The sequence below is a fragment of the Lactuca serriola genome, chromosome 3 (genome assembly GCF_051521515.1).
Source record: "Lactuca serriola cultivar US96UC23 chromosome 3, Lser_US96UC23_V15, whole genome shotgun sequence".
NCBI classification, from domain to species: domain Eukaryota; kingdom Viridiplantae; phylum Streptophyta; class Magnoliopsida; order Asterales; family Asteraceae; genus Lactuca; species Lactuca serriola.
This window is the reverse complement of record NC_136410.1, coordinates 262,089,124-262,108,078: the sequence shown is the minus strand read 5'-3', so window position 1 is coordinate 262,108,078 and position 18,955 is coordinate 262,089,124. Positions and strand designations below refer to the sequence as shown.

Here is an 18,955-nt window from a genome sequence, read left to right as displayed (position 1 = left end):
GAGATAACCCTAGCAGTTGTGCTCGAAGGACAATACTGGCAGCTGCGTCTCAGATAGAACGTCACAATTATGGCAACTACGCCTAAGTGATAGAACTAGCAGCTGTGCTTGACAGCTGTGTCATTGACAATGATGGACTTCATATCTATTCCTTAGGAATGAATGAACGAGAAATAGTTGATTCTTAGGGTAGATCCTTAAGAGTAAAGAAGATAATGGGGATGGGTAATTGGGTTAACTGTTTGATGTTTAAACATAATAATTATATTATTGTGGGTTGAAAACCCTATGTACTCACCAGTTTTCCCAACCTGACCTACTTAGTTTATTTATATCACAGGTGTTGATATGAAGTCACATCTCTCTAAAAGATTCAGGAGATATAAATCACTAGTGATAATGAATGTAAGTTCTATTTATGCTTATGTTTTTGTATTGACGATGACATCCCAGATGTTCTAAAATGAATAAAATTTCTTTTCTTCGAAAATGCTTTGATAACGTATTTATCATGTTTTACTGGGAACAAATTCCGCAACATTTTTATTAAAAGAGGTACTCTTATTTTTATAAAGCATAAACAAAATCGGTCTTTTCTGGCCGTGAAAATGGGGATGTCACAGTATTCATATTTGTTCTGATTTGCAGGTACTAAGAAGAAGTGAGGAGTGGAGCATGGGAAGATAAGCTTAATCATGGGGAATAGGAAAGCATCACCTGTTTCCAAGATTGGAGTTTATAATTTGTTGCTAAGTAGTGGGTTAACATTAGATTTGAATAAATGTTGTTACTTGTCTGAAATGGTGAGAAATGTTATTTACTTTCATGCTTTGTACAAACAAGGGTTTACCTTTTCTTTTGATAATGAATGTGTTGGTATTAATGCATTCTTTAATAATGTTCTTTATTTTAACGTATTACCTTGTGATGGTGTGTATGAAGTTGTGTCTGTTGTAGATAACCTAGGAAATAATATGTTGTGTATTAATTTTTCCACTAACTTGGATAAAGCATTATTATAGCGTTGTCGTCTTGGACATGTAAGAAAGACATGCATAGGCCAACTCCAAAAGGATGGAGTCATGGAGTCATTTGACCTAAAGTCGGATGATAGTTGTGAATCTTGTCTACTTGGAAAAATGACAAAATCACCCTTCACTAGTTCTTGTGCTAGGGGTGAAGGTTTGTTGGATCTGGTACACACTAATGTGTGTGGGCCCTTGAGAACCGCCACAATGGATACTAACCGCTTCTTTGTGACTTGTACTCATGATTATAGTAGATATGGATATGTCTACTTAATCAAGCATAAGTCATAAACCTGTGAAAAGTTCAAAGAGTTTAAGCAGGAAGTGGAGAATCAATTGGGCAGGAACATTAAGATGTTTTGATCCTATCGAGGTGGTGAGTATCTTAGTACAGAGTTCCTTGACTATCTTAAGGAATGTGCGATTGTCTCACAATGACACCTCCCAGGACACCACAGCTTAATGGTGTGGCTGAGAGGCATAATCAAACCTTGTTGGACATGTTTCGTTCCATGAAAAGTTGAGCTTCATTACAAATCTCGTTTTGGGGGTATGCCTTAGAAACTGCCGCCCATATTCTTAGTCTAGTCCCTACAAAAATGGTTGCCAAAAACACCTCACGAGATGTGGACTGGGAAAGTTCCAAATCTGGACCACATCAAGATTTGGGGTTGCGAGGCTTTCGTTAGGCGCGAGACTCAAGATAAGCTCAAACCTTGAAGTGAGAGGTGTATTTTCATTGGCTACCCACAGAAATCCTTTGGCTTCCTCTTTTACATACCCAATGATAATGTGGTCTTTATATCAAGGAGGGGAGTCTTGAGAGAGTGAGAGAGAGAGAGAGAGAGAGTTCATAAGTCAAGGAAATAGTGGGAGGCAAATTCATCTTGAAGAAATTCAAGAGTCAAGTGGTGAAGGAATCTCAAACCCTAGCAACCAACCTAAGGAGGAAACTCATGTTGATCTGAATGACGAGTCTATACCTCTGAGGCGTTCCACGAGAGTTAGGAATGCACCTAAGCATTACTATGGTTTCCATATTATTGTGGAAGGTGATACACTTATCAATGATAACACACTGATAGGTCTGGATGAACCTAACAGCTACACAGAAGGCATGGCAGGCCCTGAGGCTGCCAAATGGAAAGAGGCTATAGACAGTGAGATACAGTCCATGTATGACAATCAAGTTTGGAACTTGGTTGACAATGTACCAGGTCATAAGACAGTTGGGTGCAAATGGATCTTCAAGAAGAAGACCGACATGGATGGTAATGCACACACTTATAAAGTGCGACTGGTTGAAAAGGGTTTTTCACAAACTCCGGGAGTTGATTATGATGAGACCTTTTCACCAGTAGCAAAGATCAAGTCTATTAAGGGTTATGTTAGCCATTGCTCCATTTCATGACTATGAAATATGGCAAATGGATGTCGAAACCGCTTTCCTTAATGGAAAGTTGGCTGAGGATGTTTACATGAGTCAGCCATAGGGTTTTGTCAGCACAGATTACCCTAATAGAGTGTGTAAGCTTGAGAAATCCATTTATGGATTGAAACAAGCACCTCACAAATGGAATCTTTGTTTCGATGAGAAAGTCAAAGAGTTTGGATTTTCAAGGAGTGAAGATGAATCTTGTGTATATGTCAAGGCTAGTGGGAGTATAGTTAGATTTTTGCTACTGTATGTGGATGACATACTACTCATGGGAAATGACATTCCAACTTTGTAGGAGGTTAAGTCCTAGCTTGGGAAGTGTTTCGCTATGAGGGACCATGGAGAAGCTACCTATATCCTAGGGATAAGGATTTTGAGAGACAGGAGTAAAAGACTAATTGGACTTTGTCAGAGTACCTACTTGGATAAAGTTTTGAATAGATTCAGTATGCAGAATTCCAAGAAATAAGAGTTACTGATCCAGAGTAACGCCAGGCTAAGTAAAACTCAAAGCCTGAGTACAGAGGTTGAGATAGCTGGGATGAGTCGAGTACCGTATGCTTCCGCTGTAGGCTCGATCATATATGCTATGACTTGTACTCGTCATGATGTGGCCTTTGCATTGAGCATGGAAAGCAGATATTAGGGGAACCCTGGGAAGGCTCAATGGATTGCAGTAAAGAACATTCTCAAGTACCTGCGGAGGACTAAGGACTTAGTCCTTACCCTCGGTGGGAGTGATGACTTGAGAGTAGTAGGGTATAGTGATGCTAGCTTCCAGACTGATAAGGATAATTTCCGCTCTCACTCAGGTTGGGTCTTTACCTTAAATGGAGGAGAAATTACTTGGAAAAGTTCCAAGCAGGAGACACTGGCCGATTCAACTTGCGAATCAGAGTATATAGCAGCAAGCGAGGCAGCGAAGGAGGCTATATGGCTAAATAACTTCATTGGAGACCTTGGAGTTGTATCGGATATAAAGGAGCCTATGGAGATTTTATGTGATAGTGAAAGTGCAGTTGCCTTAGCCAAGGAACCAAAGGATCATAGAAGATTCAGACACATCGAGAGAAAGTACCCTTTCATCAGACATCGAATAGAAGAAGGACTCCTCGTGGCAAAGAGAGTATCATTGGATAAGAACCCAACAGATCCCCTCACAAAGGGACTGGGTAGGGTTAAACATCTCCAGCATACGAGGCGCATAGGGCTGAAGGATGATATTAGTTTTAGTAGTTAGATAGCTTTGAAATTTGTAAAGTGTAATTGACATTTGATGATAAATAAAAGTTGTTGTTTATTTATAAGTATAAGTGTTGCTATATGTTGTCAATCGTTTACTATAATTTCATTTTGCATGTTTTGAATTCAAGAATAATTATGTTATGGTATATCATATTATTCAAATTCTCCACAATCAGTTATATGTTGGAAGTAGATATGAATCAAGACTATCATGAGTTGGATTGTAGATGTCTAAGTTGTTGGACATAGCAAGAGGTGCTACAACACTCATGAGTACTCATAAGTTCTGAGTATTGGATTCAACCCACGCTCACTTGTATCACTTCATGGAATTTATCTCGAGTGATCGTGAGACGGTAATATCATATAAGTCTTCAAACCTAGAGATATGATTTGTTGACTATGAGTTAGTTATACATTGATTGTACGAAAACACATTGGTAACTCGATGTTATAAAACGTGCCTTTGTGTATAATTCAACAAGTAGTGGAACAAGCATATGAGTCAAAGTTTATCTGTTCCTTCTTGGATTAGAAGCGATATATGGCCCCCTCGATGATTTTGTTTTGACCTATGTACCGGGCCCGGTCAAAACTAAATTGATGTGTTCGATTAAGTTCTATGTCAAACAAAATAGAAATCGGGAAACAAAATATTGGACAATAAGTAAGACATTGTTGCATGTATTTGTCCGGTTGATATCTAGAACAGAGGATTATATGATCACTTATCTTAAATGGCGCATCATCATCATCTCAGTTTCGCGAGACATTGAAAGAGCTACGATTGTTGATCGGTTCCTCAAGTTTTTCTTACAGTTATAGTTATTAGACTTATCCAAGTGGAAGACTGTTGGATTAGGTGTCTAAGTTCATAACTATTTCTGGAATGTACTTGACCCGGTTGGCATGGTCCATTTGGGTTGCATAGCATTACAACACTTGGATAGACTAAATGAGAGAAAGGAAACTTAAGGATTATTAATATATTATAAGTTCTAATATATTAATAATATTATTTAATTAGTATTGATCAAAGAATTAATTTGGAATTAATTAAGTGATCAAAAAGAGACTAATTAAATATTTGAGGTTGATTGTGTAAATCATCCATTATTGTATAGTGGGCTAATGATCCATGGTTTATATGAATTGGGCTAAATCCATAAGGTGCTCCATGGATAGTCCATGGGAGTTATAAAGCCATGGATCATGGAATATGGAAAGCCATGACAATTAGGGTTTACATGGTGTAACCCTACTTGTGTCACAACTATATAAAGACCCCATGTCTAGCAAAATCGGCCACTACAAGTAAGTGTAAGAGGGATATCCGAATTTTGAGTATAAATGAACTTCTCAAGGTTATTTCAAGTGTTGTGGTGCTATGTGAGACATTTGAGGCATCACACTTGAGGTGCTAGGCTCGTAGGTTCTCAAGGAATCCAAAGAACAAAAGATATGTACTTCAACTAGCTATTATGTTTCAAAGTTCCCCATTCCATGCTAGTTAGGTTAATAACCTTGGAAAATCAAATTTGCGTGTATCTTAGTAAAACATAGATCCAAGGTTTCTAGGGTTGCATGTACACCTTTGAAGTGTTAGAATGCTCAAAACCATTCAGTGATGATGAAGCTCCAATTACACGAGGGCACCTCAAGGTGATCAATGATAAACTCGATCCATTGCTTCAATCCTCCAAGGCTTCTTCTACTACAAATTATTCCTAATCAACCATCAAATAATTCCTTGAAACTCTTACGAAAGAGCATTCTGTTAATCTTGAAAAGACAAATAAAGCCGTTGACTCATCTGCTTCTGTATGCACTCAAACAACTGAAAAAGTCGATAAACTAATTACAGATACTTGTATGTTCATAGCGTCCTTCCAAAGCTCCTTTGTTTCCAACACCACAAAGGCTAATGCGGTAATTTCTAGTCTGGGCTCCACTCTCAAAACAGAGAAGGCAAAATTTGAAGAAATTCACACCGGTCTGTAATCTAACCATGTCGAGTTTAACTCCTCCATCTCCTTGAAGATCACAAAGCTTTAGGATGAATTACCAATGGAGACCAAGATCATGCACGCCCTTGTTGAGAAGACTGAAAAGGTGAAAGTCTTGACAGTTAAGCTAGAACATTCTGAAAAACGAATGAAGGATTTACTATCTAAGAAAGTAGCTATGAAGAGTTGTATTGATGATGTTAATGGGCTGCTTTATGATATTATTAAGACTCGTGATTCTATGATCCCGATCACGGTCAATAAGTATCTTGCAAAGAAACTCTGGCCGGTTTTTACTATGCTCAATCGCCTGGAGGGTGTTCAGGAATTTGGCTTAATTCCGAAACAAGGGGGAGAAAAAGGTTCTAAAAAGGATTATTCCAAGCCTTCTGTTAAATCCATTATCAAGCCCAAAAGTGAATCTGAGCCAAAAGGCAAAGAAAAGCATTTCAATGATGAACCAATTGTTGACAACAAAGAAGATGAAGAGCCTGATGAAAATGAGTTGAAACGAAGAAAGGCACGAGAGGCTGAAATGGATGAACATCAATGGATTGTTCGTAAAGCTAAAGAAAAAGAAAAAGTTTAACGCGAAGCTCGTTTCACAATGGAAATCCGAAAGCCCTTGTTTCTAGTGTGGACAGTGAAGCGAATCTTGAATGAAGTCTTTGATATGCCAAGTTAGTATTGGTTAGAACCGGTTGTTTCGTTTGATCTTCAGAATTTTCAAGACTCGCAGCTGGACCTTCCAATTACTCCTAAAGCTTTCAGTTTTCGTAGCTTTGTGAAAGTGTTGAATGCCCCTATGACAGATAGTAGTGCTGATCACTTACTCTTCTCCTTCTACCTCAAGCATATGAAGCCACAATATGAGATGTGGAGTGCGAGCAAGATTACGGCAGTAAAGGTCACTAGTCCAATCGAAATTGATAGCTTCCCAAATGTGAAGTTTAAGGTTGCGAGAGGTTTATCTAGTCGGGTATGAGAATTCACCCTCGTTGATCTGCCATGACTTAACCCATATGATTGGATCGTTCTTTACAATTATTTGCTGAGGGATGATTAGAAGTATGAACCCATCATTGCTCACCTCAAACAGATGATAATTTCTTACATTTACGAAGTTGCGCAGATGGATGCTGAAATGGTTGTTGTGCTGTGAAGGAAACCAACTATACCTCCCAAGGATAACCTTGATAGTTTTGAAAAGATGAAGCTTGGGAAGATACATAAGAACGGATGGTGCATGGCCTTTCAACTGAAGGAACGAAATAATGCAAACTATCAAAAAGTTTGTTTCTTTTTGGACGAGAAACACTTATACACCACTTCGTGTCTTGAATACGTTTTGGACCTCGTCAACAGGTACAAGGGTAACAACAAGGGAGACAAGAAGTGTTTATCAGATATGATTCAATGGTATATCCAGGTTCTCATGGTTCTGATCAACATTATTCCAAAAGTTTTTGATATACAAAAGCGAACTCAGCCTTGATGGATTCTGGCCTCAATTGATGCAGATAGGAAGATTGTTGGGAATTTGTGTTGCATCATTGTGTTTAATTAAATAGTCCATATATGTAAATAGGCTTGGGCTTGTCCACCTTTCATTTATTATTAGGGTTATAGTATTTAAGGTGCATGCATACACTGTGTTTTGTAACTTTGGAAATAATCTTGTAACCTTACACGCCTCTACAATAGCAATTCTTCATCGAGTTCTTTTGAGGTTGTGGCTTTTAATCATTCAACATATTTTGATCTATTTACCTTGTTCATATTCTTTACATGTTTGAATCTATTCAATCTAACTAGGTTCAATCCTATCAAACCCTATAACTGAGATTTTGCACCCTATTTAAACACCTTATGCTTTAGGGTTTGACCTTATTTCCAGCCTCCATTGTGATGGGTTTTGGCCATATGAACATTCCTATGTGCACATACAAACCCTAATGCTTTGATCTAGGTTTCTCTAATTAAACATGCATTGGATCCAAGACTTCTAATGACTAATGGAGTATAAGAACAATACAAAATCAGAAATAGAAGCATACCTTGAAACACTTGTTTGATCTTCTAGTTCTTGGAGCTTTAGAGTCACAAATGTCACTCCTCTAATGGCTTACAAACACCAACTAGCAAGAGGATGATTTGAGAGAGAGGAGAGGGAATAGAAATCGGCCAAGGTTTCTTTGCTTTAGCAGAGGTGTCGATTTCCCTTGCCCAAAGGGTCTATTTATACTTGTAAGGCTCCTAGGGTTTCACCCTTAAACCCTAGTTGGATAGTCTTTACTCAAAGCAATCCAAATCCTTTCCAAGATAAGCCCTTGGATGATTTGTGGATTATCCCAAGCCCTAGAAATCGTCCAACCCTATCCAAGAAGGATTTACAGCCCAAAGTGTAACTATCAAACAATTAACAGTTTATACCCTCTTATTTATTTAATCTCTTTAAGTCACCAAATTAATTCTAATTAATTTATGACTTATATTAATCAAATAACAATATTATTATTCCTTATATTATTCTCATAATATATTAATAATATTTATTCTCTCATAATAAATCATCATGTCAAGTTGCTATGGTGAAGGCAACCCAAAAGCACCATGCACAATCAGGTTAAATACTTGCCTAATATAGTTGCAGCCTTAGACACTATTCCAACAGTCTCCCACTTGGATAAGTCTAGTAACTATATGCACAAGTAAAATTCGATTTGCAATTGTAGCTCTCAAAGACGCTTTCAAACTCTGATCTAATCAATCTTGTCCTTTAGATAAGGGATCGTACGGTCCTCTGTTAGATATCATGCTGAGAATTCTATGGAATAATTTGTCTAGCATTTGGTTTTTCGATCTTCGATTCATTTGACATAGAACTTAATCGAACACATCAATTTAGTTCTGACCGGCCCCGGCACATAAGTCAAATCAAATCATCGAGCGGCCGAGATATCGCTTTTACCCTCTTGGGATAAAAGTTACAGATAAACTTCGACTTATATGCATTTACTTATTCATTAATCAACTATACACAACAATGCGTTTTATGACACCGAGTTACTGATGCGTTTTCGCATTATCAATGTACAACCAATTAACAAATAACAAACCATATATCTAGGTTTTAAGACTATATGATATTATCGTCTTGTGATCACCCTTTTATATCATATTCCATAAGGTGATTCCAGCAAGCAGGGGTTTGTTCCAATGCTCAAAACTAGTTCATAAGCACTCATGAACGTTGCAGCAACCCTTTGCTATGTCTAATACCATTTAGACAATCTACACACCGATTCAGGACAATCTTCATTCATATCTACTTCCAACATATGAACGATTGTGGACAATTTGAATAATTCGATTATTCTTAATAAACTCAATTATTCTGGAAGTCCAAACATGCAAAATGAAACAATAGTTAAACAATTAACACAAGACAGTAACATTACTCATAAATAATACTCCTTTATTTAATCATCAAATGTTAATTACGTTTATCTATTACATGTTTCTACTACTATCTAATCTATGCTAATATCATCCTTCAGCCCAATACTCCTAGCATGCTGCAAGTGCTTAAGCCTACTCAGTCCCTTCGTAAGCGGATCTGCTGGGTTATCTTCTGATGATATCCTCTTTACTACGAGTTGTCCTTCTTCTACACGATGTCTAATGAAGTGATCTTTTCTGTCGATATGTCGAGATCTACCATGATCCCTTGGTTCCTTGGTCAAGGCAACCGCTCCTTCATTATCGCAGAAAAATTCCATGGGCTCCTTTATGGCAGGTACAACTCCAAGATCACCGATGAAGTTCTTCAACCATATCGCCTCCTTCGACGCTTCACACGTTGAATCAACTATGGTGTCCTGCTTGGAACTTTTCCAAGTTACTGCTCCTCTATTTAGGGTAAAGACCCAGCCCGAATGCGAACGGTAGTTGTCCCTATCGGTCTGAAAGCTGGCGTCACTATACCCTCGCACCTTCAAGTCATCACTCCCTCCGAGGACTAAGAACCATTCCTTCGTCCTACGAAGGTACTTAAGCATATTCTTAACCGCAATCCAATGGGCTCTGCCAGGATTCCCTTGATATCTGCTAATCATGCTCAAAGAAAAGGCTACATCAGGGCGAGTACAAGTCATAGCATACATGATTGAGCCAACTGCGGAAGCGTATGGTACTCGGCTCATTTTTGCTATTTCAGCTTCGGTACTCGGACTTTGTGTCTTACTCAACTTGGCATTACTTTGTATCGGTAATTCTTCCTTCTTAGAGTTTTCCATACTAAAACGTTTTAGTACCTTCTCTAAGTAAGTGTTCTGACTAAGTCCTATTAGTCTCTTACTTCTTTCTCTCACTATCCTTATTCCCAAAATATAAGAAGCTTCTCTGAGGTCCTTCATAGCGAAGCACTTCCCGAGCCAGGACTTAACCTCCTGTAGAGTCGGGACGTCGTTTCCTATGAGTAATATGTCATCGACATATAGAACGAGGAAGCTTACTATACTCCCACTGGCTTTGACATATACACACGATTCATCTTCGCTTCGTACAAATCCAAAATCTTTGACTTTCTCATCGAAGCAAAGATTCCATCTGCGAGATGCTTGCTTAAGTCCATAAATGGACTTCTCAAGCTTACACACTCTATTCGGATGCTTCGGATCCACAAACCCCTCTGGCTGAGCCATGTAAACATACTCAGCCAACTTTCCGTTAAGGAAAACGGTCTTGACATCCATTTGCCGAATCTCATAATCATGAAATGCGGAAATAGCTAGCATCACTCTAATAGACTTTATCTTCGCAACTGGTGAGAATGTCTCATCATAGTCAAATCCGGGAGTTTGATTAAAGCCCTTCGCAACCAATCGCGCTTTATATGTGTGTACGTTTCCATCCACGTCGGTCTTCTTCTTGAAGATCCATTTGCACCCAACGGTCTTACGTCCGGGCACATTATCAACCAAATTCCAAACTTGGTTATCATACATGGATTGGATCTCGCTTTCCATCGCCTCTTTCCATTTTGCAGACTCCGGGCCTACCATGGCTTCCTTATAGCTATTAGGTTCATCAAGGTTTATTAGTGTACCATCACTAATATACGTGTCCCCTTCGGTAGTAATATGAAAACCATAAAATTGGGGTTGAACTCTAACTCTTTCGGAACGTCTAAGAGGTAAGGATTCGTCAATCGGTTCAACCGGAGTTTCCTCCTCGGGTTGAGTGCCAGCGGTAGAGGTTCCATCATCTATCGATTCTTGAATCTCTTCAAGCTCGATTTGCCTCCCACTGTCTCCTTGGCTTATGAGTTCACGCTCTCGGAAAACTCCTCTCCTCGCAACAAAGACAACATTGTCCTTCGGTCTATAGAAGAGATATCCAAAGGATTTTTGCGGGTAGCCGATGAAAATACATCGCTCACTACGAGGTTCGATCTTGTCGTGAGTATCTTGTCTTACGAAAGCCTTGCCACCCCAAACCTTGATATGTGCCAACGAGGGAGCTTTCCCTGTCCACATCTCGTGAGGTGTTTTGGCAACCTTCTTAGTAGGGACTCGGTTAAGGATATGGGCGGCAGTCTCTAAGGCATACCCCCAAAAAGAGATTGATAGTGAAGCACGACTCATCATAGAGCGAACCATGTCCAACAAGGTTCGATTAAGCCTTTCTGCCACACCATTCAATTGTGGTGACCTAGGTGGCATCAATTGTGAAACTATTCCACACTCCTTGAGATAATCATGGAATTCAAGACTTAGGTACTCTCCTCCTCGATCGGATCGAAGCATCTTGATTTTCCTGCCCAATTGATTCTCCACTTCATTCTTGAACTCTATGAACTTTTCAAAAGTTTCTGACTTTTGCTTGATTAAGTAGATATACCCATATCTATTATAGTCATCGGTAAAAGTCACATAGAAGCGGTTCCCATCCTTCGTGGTTGATCTAAACGGTCCACATACATCGGTATGTATTAGGTCCAATAGACCCTCACCCCTTTCACACATACTTGTGAAGGGTGACTTAGTCATCTTTCCAAGTAAACAAGATTCGCATGTGTCATCTTCCTTAAGGTCGAATGACTCCAACACTCCATCCATTTGGAGTTGGGCTATGCGCTTCTTGTTGACATGTCCAAGACGACAATGCCACAAGGATGCTCTATCCATACTATTGGAAGAATCCATGCATAAAACATCATTTCCTAAGTTATCTACAATCATAACAGGTTCATAAATACCATTACATGGTATAGCTTCAAAATAAAAGACACCATTTAGATAAGCCAAAATAGAACCATTCTCATTATTAAAAGAAAATCTAAAACCTTGTCTAAACAAACCATGAAATGAAATGATGTTTTTAGCCATTTCTGGCGAATAGCAACAATTGTTCAAATCTAAAGATAAACCATTCCTAAGCACTAAAGAATACACTCCAATCTTGGTCACAGGCGACGATCTTCTGTTCCCCATGACTAGATTTATTCTTCCATGCTCCACGTCTCTATTTCTTCTTAGTCCCTGCACATTAGAACAAATGTGGTAACCACAACCAGTATCAAGAACCCAAGAAATAGCATGAGATGAATCGTTAGATTTAATTAAGTATATACCTGCGAAAGACGGCTTGATCTTTCCTTCCTTGATGGCTTGCAGGTACTTTGGGAAGCTTTTCTTCCAATGTCTTATCTTGTGGCAGTGGTGGCACTCTGCCTCCTTTGGGTTAGGGCAGGGTTTAGCAGGATCAACTTTGGTCCCACTAGAAGAGGCACCATCTCAGGACTTAACCTTGTGATGGTTCTTAGACGAAGCCCTCCTCTTCTTTCCCCTTCCTTGTCCAATAGCCAAAACAAGAGCAGCAGGTGGATTAGGAGTTGGTGCAACAGACGTGTCCTTGAAGTTGCTCTCAGCTACCCTCAAGAGACCTTGGAGCTTGCTTAGGGTGACCTCTTCTTTGTTCATGTGGTAGGTCATCCTAAATTGATTGTAACTTGGAGACAAAGAGTGAAGCACCATGTCGATCGCCAAGTCTTCCCCAAAGTCAACATTCAACTTGCGAAGATGGTCGACATACCATTGCATCTTTTGTAGGTGCACGGTAAGAGACTCTCCATGACCCATTTTAGCGGAAATCATGTTAGTGAAAATCTCATAACGCTCTTGTCTCGCGTTTTGGTGGTATCTCTCCAACAAGTCTTGGTGCATCTCGTATGGGTACATGTCCTCATAGGACTTTTGGAATTCGGAGTTCATAGTGGCTATCATGATGCAATGTACCTTCGTTGCATCATGCTCGTGAGTTTCAAAAGCGGTCATTGCAGCCGAAGTAGCAATTTCAGGGTTGATTTTCTCGAGCTTCTCATCGAGGACATACTCCTTGTCCTCATAGCGAGCAATAGTGCGAATGTATCTTATCCATTCGCTAAAGTTCATCCCATCGAAAGTGACCTTTTGACAAAGGCTCATCAATTTGAATGAACTAGCAACAGCGTTGTTTGCGTTCGACATCTACAAATAGAAAGGACAAAGATAGATTAGAATATGAATCCCTAATTATCACCCAATAAGAAAATTAGGGCTAGGATCCAACAACAATATGTACATATTAGAAAAGGGATGCCGTAATCTAACATGCAAACAATTTGAAGGTAAGTGAATGACGATTCACTAATTCTCCACCACAAAACATAACTATAAGTTCTAAATGTATTGAGAATTCCTAGGTTTAGATGAGATTCATTGAAACTTTTCAATGGCATGTTTAAATCTCGATATGCCCCTCTTGTTTGTGACTGGGATACCGAGGATCACAAAGCGGGTGTGAATTACCATGCAAATTCACATGGTGCCTTCATTGTAACGATCACCTATTCGATGTGCCGGTAAACCACACACGCTCCATCGAACTATGATAAACAATGAATCACCCTTTTCCACCTTTGCTCAGAACCAATTAGTGTGCCGGTAAACCACACACGCTCCATTAACTTCTTAGCAAGGGTGCAAAGTGTAATTTCATGGGATTGCATCAATTCACTTTTCCTAAAGTAACTAAGATTGGGAAATTTTTGAAAAACATGTAGTTACTTTGTATTTCATATTATACTTTTAATGAGAGGATGAGGTTGCCCTATCCTACCCGTTCGGCTAACGACCCTCCACCGATCAAGCAAGTGGTGGGTGTGAGTGTACACCCATTAAGCACCATTTTATAGGCCGCAACCTTATACCCACCTTATAGATCGGCTTCGTGAATGAGGCCTACTAACGGTAAGACTAGCATTTTAGTTATACATACATACATATATATATATATATATATATATATATATATATATATATATATATATTAATCTTGTAATATTATATTAGTATAGGGTTGGATTTTAAACTTGTAAAATTCTAAGGTTTGAAATTTAAATTGTCTAAATTAAACTTTTAATCACAAAACATAAATTTCAAAAACTTGAGGGCAAGTTTTAAACATTTAAAACATAGAGGATCAAATAACAAATAATCTTTATTAACAATTAATTCCATAATTATCCATATTTGATTTATTTAATGATTTCTTGAAAAATAATTTACCAATTTAATCAAAATAATTAATTAATTATCACATAAGGAAATTAAATATTTTATTAATTGATAAATATCTTTAATTAGATCAAGATTATAGTCATATATATCAAAAAATCGGATTAGGGTTGATCTAATATGATATAGGCAAGTTTCCATAAGATAAATATCAAAAAATCCCGATTTTGGCCCTTCCTGACGCTCGGACTCGCCGAGTTCCCAACTGGACTCGTCGAGTCAGGCCAACTCGTCGAGTCCACCATGGGACTCGTCGAGTTAATGACTCAGAACCACAAAATTTGAATTTTGCAAGCAAGAAACAAACAATCATGCATCAATTTAATAGAAATTAATCTAGGCTCTGATACCACTGATGGGTTTTGGCCATATGAACATTCCTATGTGCACATACAAACCCTAATGCTTGGATTTAGGTTTCTCTAATTAAACATGCATTGGATCCAAGACTTCTAATGACTAATGGAGTATAAGAACAATACAAAATCAGAATTAGAAGCATACCTTGAAACACTTGTTTGATCTTCTAGTTCTTGGAGCTTTAGAGTCATAAATGTCACTCCTCTAATGACTTACAAACACCAACTAGCAAGAGGATGATTTGAGAGAGAAGAGAGGGAATAGAAATCGGCCAGGTTTTCTTTGCTTTAACAGAGGTGCCGATTTCCCTTGCCCAAAGGGTCTATTTATACTTGTAAGGCTCCTAGGGTTTCACCCTTAAACCCTAGTTGGATAATCTTTACTCAAAGCAATCCAAATCCTTTCCAAGATAAGCCCTTGGACGATTTGTGGCTTATCCCAAGCCCTAGAAATTGCCCAACCCTATCCAAGAAGGATTTACAGCCCAAAGTGTAACTATCAAACAATTGACAGTTTATACCCTCTTATTTAATTAGTCTCTTTAAGTCACCAAATTAATTCTATTTAACTTATGACTTATATTAATCAAATAACAATATTATTATTTCTTATATTATTCTCATAATATATTAATAATATTTATTCTCTCATAATAAATCATCCTGTCAAGTTGCTATGGTGAAGACAACCCAAAAGGATCATGCACAATCGGGTTAAATACTTGCCTAATATAGTTGCAGCCTTAGACACTATTCCAACACATTGTCCTAACCCTAGTCCTCGAAACACTAATGCAATTGTGAGTGATTGTGAGGTTTTTTGAGTGTTCTTGTGGGTGTTTGAAGCTCTTGGAAGGAAGGAAAGTTTGAAGGAAAAAGGAAGAGTTGCTAGATCCAGAAACCTCAATCCATTTTCGTCACATTCTGGTAATCAAGTCTCAAACTTGAGTAATAGTTGATTAGATACTTCTATTAGAGTAATTATATCTTTTATTTTAAAGCTAAACAGGATATTATGGAAGAGTAACAACTAGGTACGGTGCATTATCCTAAATTTGGCTAGTGCTACGACTGGGTATAATGTTGCTCTAGAGGTTTGGCCAGACTAACAGCGACGTATACTAAATATCATTATCTTTATGCGCAGAGTACGACGACGTATAATAAATATCACTATGTATACGGGCAGAGTGATGACGGCGTATAATAAATATCACTATTTATACAGGCGGAGTGACGACGACGTATAATAAATATAACTATTTATACGGGTAGAGTGACAATGCCGTATAATAAATATCACTATTTATACGGATAGAATGACGACGACATATAATAACAATTAATATCTATATGGACAGACTAAAGATGACATATTAATAAATATCACTTTGAATTGGTCATCATAACGACTATGTGTAAGGTTATTGTAGCAACTTAGCTAGTATAACGACTAGGCATACTATCATTGTTTTAAACTAGGCAGAGTTTCTACTGACATATTATGCTAACGTTTTTATCGTATAAACTACTTAATATATTGCAAATAATAATGTTTTGTAAAATCAATAAAGTAGTTTTATAGCATGTATCCCCCCCTATTTTATAAAACGATAGAATAATGAGCAGTGAAACTCACCCTTGTAGCGTGATACCACTGATCCAGGGTAGAATCAAGACTCGAGACTCGAATATTGACTTGGATCGGCCGGATTGGAGAAACTAACTAAAATATAAAAAGATAATTTTCTAGGATTTTTATGAAGGAAAATCGAAGAAAAATGAGAGAGGGAAGAGAGGAATGGAGTGAGGAATGAATAGGGTTGCTGCTCCTTTTATAGCAAAACTAGTTTCTAATGTTTATTATCTTTGTTTTATCATTTATTGTAACTCTTTATTAATTATTTCATTTTTATTTGCTTTAATGTGTGTTTCAGTCCAAATTAATTTACTACCAAGTGCTCGGTAAAAAGTGCATGTATGTGCTACATACGCTATATTTGCTTCCAAGTGCCCGGTAAAAGGACCCACACACATAGCGGACCCAGAAAAAAAAATCAACATTGAGTTGCATTGTACATAAAATAATAAACAAAATATATTTTTCTAAAATTTGATATTTTTTGAAAATAATAAACAAAATATTTCTTTAATTTTAGATATTTTTTGATAAACAAAAGTGTTACAAAAAATTCCGACTTTGAGAGTGTGGAAAGGGGTTATTTCAGCGAAATAGAAATATTTGGGAGTTTCTTCAGTAAATTATGGCTTTGTGCCCACTTCCAGGTGGGGTCATGCACCCACTTTTTCTATGCCAAAGTTTAGAACGAATTCCTAAGTCCTATGTTGGGAAGTGGGAACTCGCACAAAAATCAAACCATGATCCATATACCCATATGAGATGATGATCAATGACAATTCATAACAAATATACCATGCAATGTTTAAGTCATAACCACATGCTTTGAATTTCAAAAAGCTTTATCATGACTAGAGTCTTGACATTCAATTTCACAAAGTATGTACATACACACTAAGTAAACATGTAATGGAATTTCCACAACGTAATATTCACGGTACTTTCCAAAACTAAATAATGGGAGACTTTGGGGGAGACTTTCACCTTATTTATATCCCTCTTCAACCTTCTACATTCAAACACCACACAAACGAAAATGAAAACAACCCTTCCAACACTCCTCTTCGCCGGACTTTTTCTTGCCGGAATCCTCCTCCCTGATCCGGTTGCATCCCAGAGTTGTAACTGTGGTCGGCAAGAGTGTTGTAGTAAGTACGGTTACTGTGGCACAACACAAGAATATTGCGGGAAAGACTGTCGAAAAGGCCCATGTTCACTGCCAGCTCCTAATAATAATGCAGACGTCCCTGGTATAGTGAGCAATGCATTTTTCAATGGGATTGTTGCGAAGTCTGCGAGCAACTGTCCTGGACGAAGTTTTTATACACGAGACACGTTTCTTAGAGTCTTGAGAGACTACCCACATTTTGGTAGATCTGGTTCAATTGACGACTCCAAGCGTGAAATTGCAGCTTTCTTTGCTCATGTTACACATGAGACTGGTCGTAAGTTATAGTGCTTTGTATGAACTGACAATTTTAGACGAACTAGAACCAAAAAAATCTTTCTATTTTAAACTTTTTCTTCAAGTTCTTTGATTTTTGTAATACATGTTGTTTCTGTTCGCATACTTTAACGTAGTATACATGCATGCACAGACTTTTGTTACATAGAAGAGACAGGTGGGCGTTCAAAAGACTACTGCGATAGGACCAAGCAGAAGGATTATCCGTGCATCTCTAATAAAGGCTACTACGGAAGAGGTGCAATTCAACTTTCATATAACTACAACTATGGTGAAGCCGGAAAGAACCTTGGAATAGATTTGCTTAGGAACCCAGATATCGTGGCTACAGACCAAGTGGTTTCCTTCAAGACAGCGCTATGGTTCTGGATGGAGCATGCTCATTGGGATTTCGCTTCTGGCAATGGTTTCGGAGCTTCAATCAGGGCTGTCAATAAGATTGAATGCGATAATGGGAATGCAGCCGCTGTGACTTCACGTGTGTCGTACTACACAGATTATTGCAGGCAATTTGGTGTTCAACCAGGCGGTAACCTTCGTTGTTAGTCTAATCTGTATCTTATATTGTGTTCTGTTAGTGGGTATGGGTTTGGATGGTTTTTAACACTTATATATGTTTGAAAATAAATGTTGTCATGATGACAAATATTGTGCTTGATGAATAACACAGTAGAGTTATAGAGGTTACTGTGTAATAAGGTGTACGTGTGTGACACTAATATATTAGTCATTTCTTATAGATCAGTGTTTGAAACAAACTATAATCCTATGTATTAGAGCATGTCCAATGTTGGTTTATTGCCTTTTGAATCACTTCTTTTTATGCAGAAAAAATGAAAAGATGGAAAGCTTGTTTTCGTGTATATGCAGTTAAAAAAAGAGAGAAAGAGAGCAATCGCCAAGAATTTAGTATTGTGTCACACGTTTTCTTTCATTCAACTAAAGTCATCTATAATACATTATACTCTATAATTAAACTCTATAAATATCAATAAAATGTCATAGTATCATTCACTATTCCATATAATTTAATTCATTTTGATATTGATTTCCATATATATATATATATATATATATATATATATATATATATATATATATATATATATATATATATATATATATATATATATATATATATATATATATATATA

The 18,955-nt window shown here is 37.7% G+C and overlaps 1 protein-coding gene across 1 annotated transcript; it reads left to right on the top strand.

Annotated features, from left to right (window-relative positions):
- The first annotated feature begins 17,341 nt into the window (after positions 1 to 17,341).
- LOC145093955 (endochitinase EP3-like) lies at positions 17,342 to 18,540 on the top strand. Its single transcript, XM_079032201.1, has 2 exons — positions 17,342 to 17,781; positions 17,935 to 18,540. Exons 1-2 carry the CDS (start codon positions 17,373 to 17,375, stop codon positions 18,345 to 18,347), a joined length of 822 nt encoding a protein of 273 aa, XP_078888327.1. The 5' UTR covers positions 17,342 to 17,372; the 3' UTR covers positions 18,348 to 18,540.
- Positions 18,541 to 18,955: the final 415 nt, after the last annotated feature.

Coding starts and splice junctions, on each gene's coding strand:
- LOC145093955 (XM_079032201.1), top strand. CDS start 17,373: ATGAAAACAACCCTTCCAACACTCCTCTTCGCCGGACTTTTTCTTGCC. Junction 17,782..17,934: donor TGTTACACATGAGACTGGTC/GTAAGTTATAGT, acceptor ATGCATGCACAG/ACTTTTGTTACATAGAAGAG.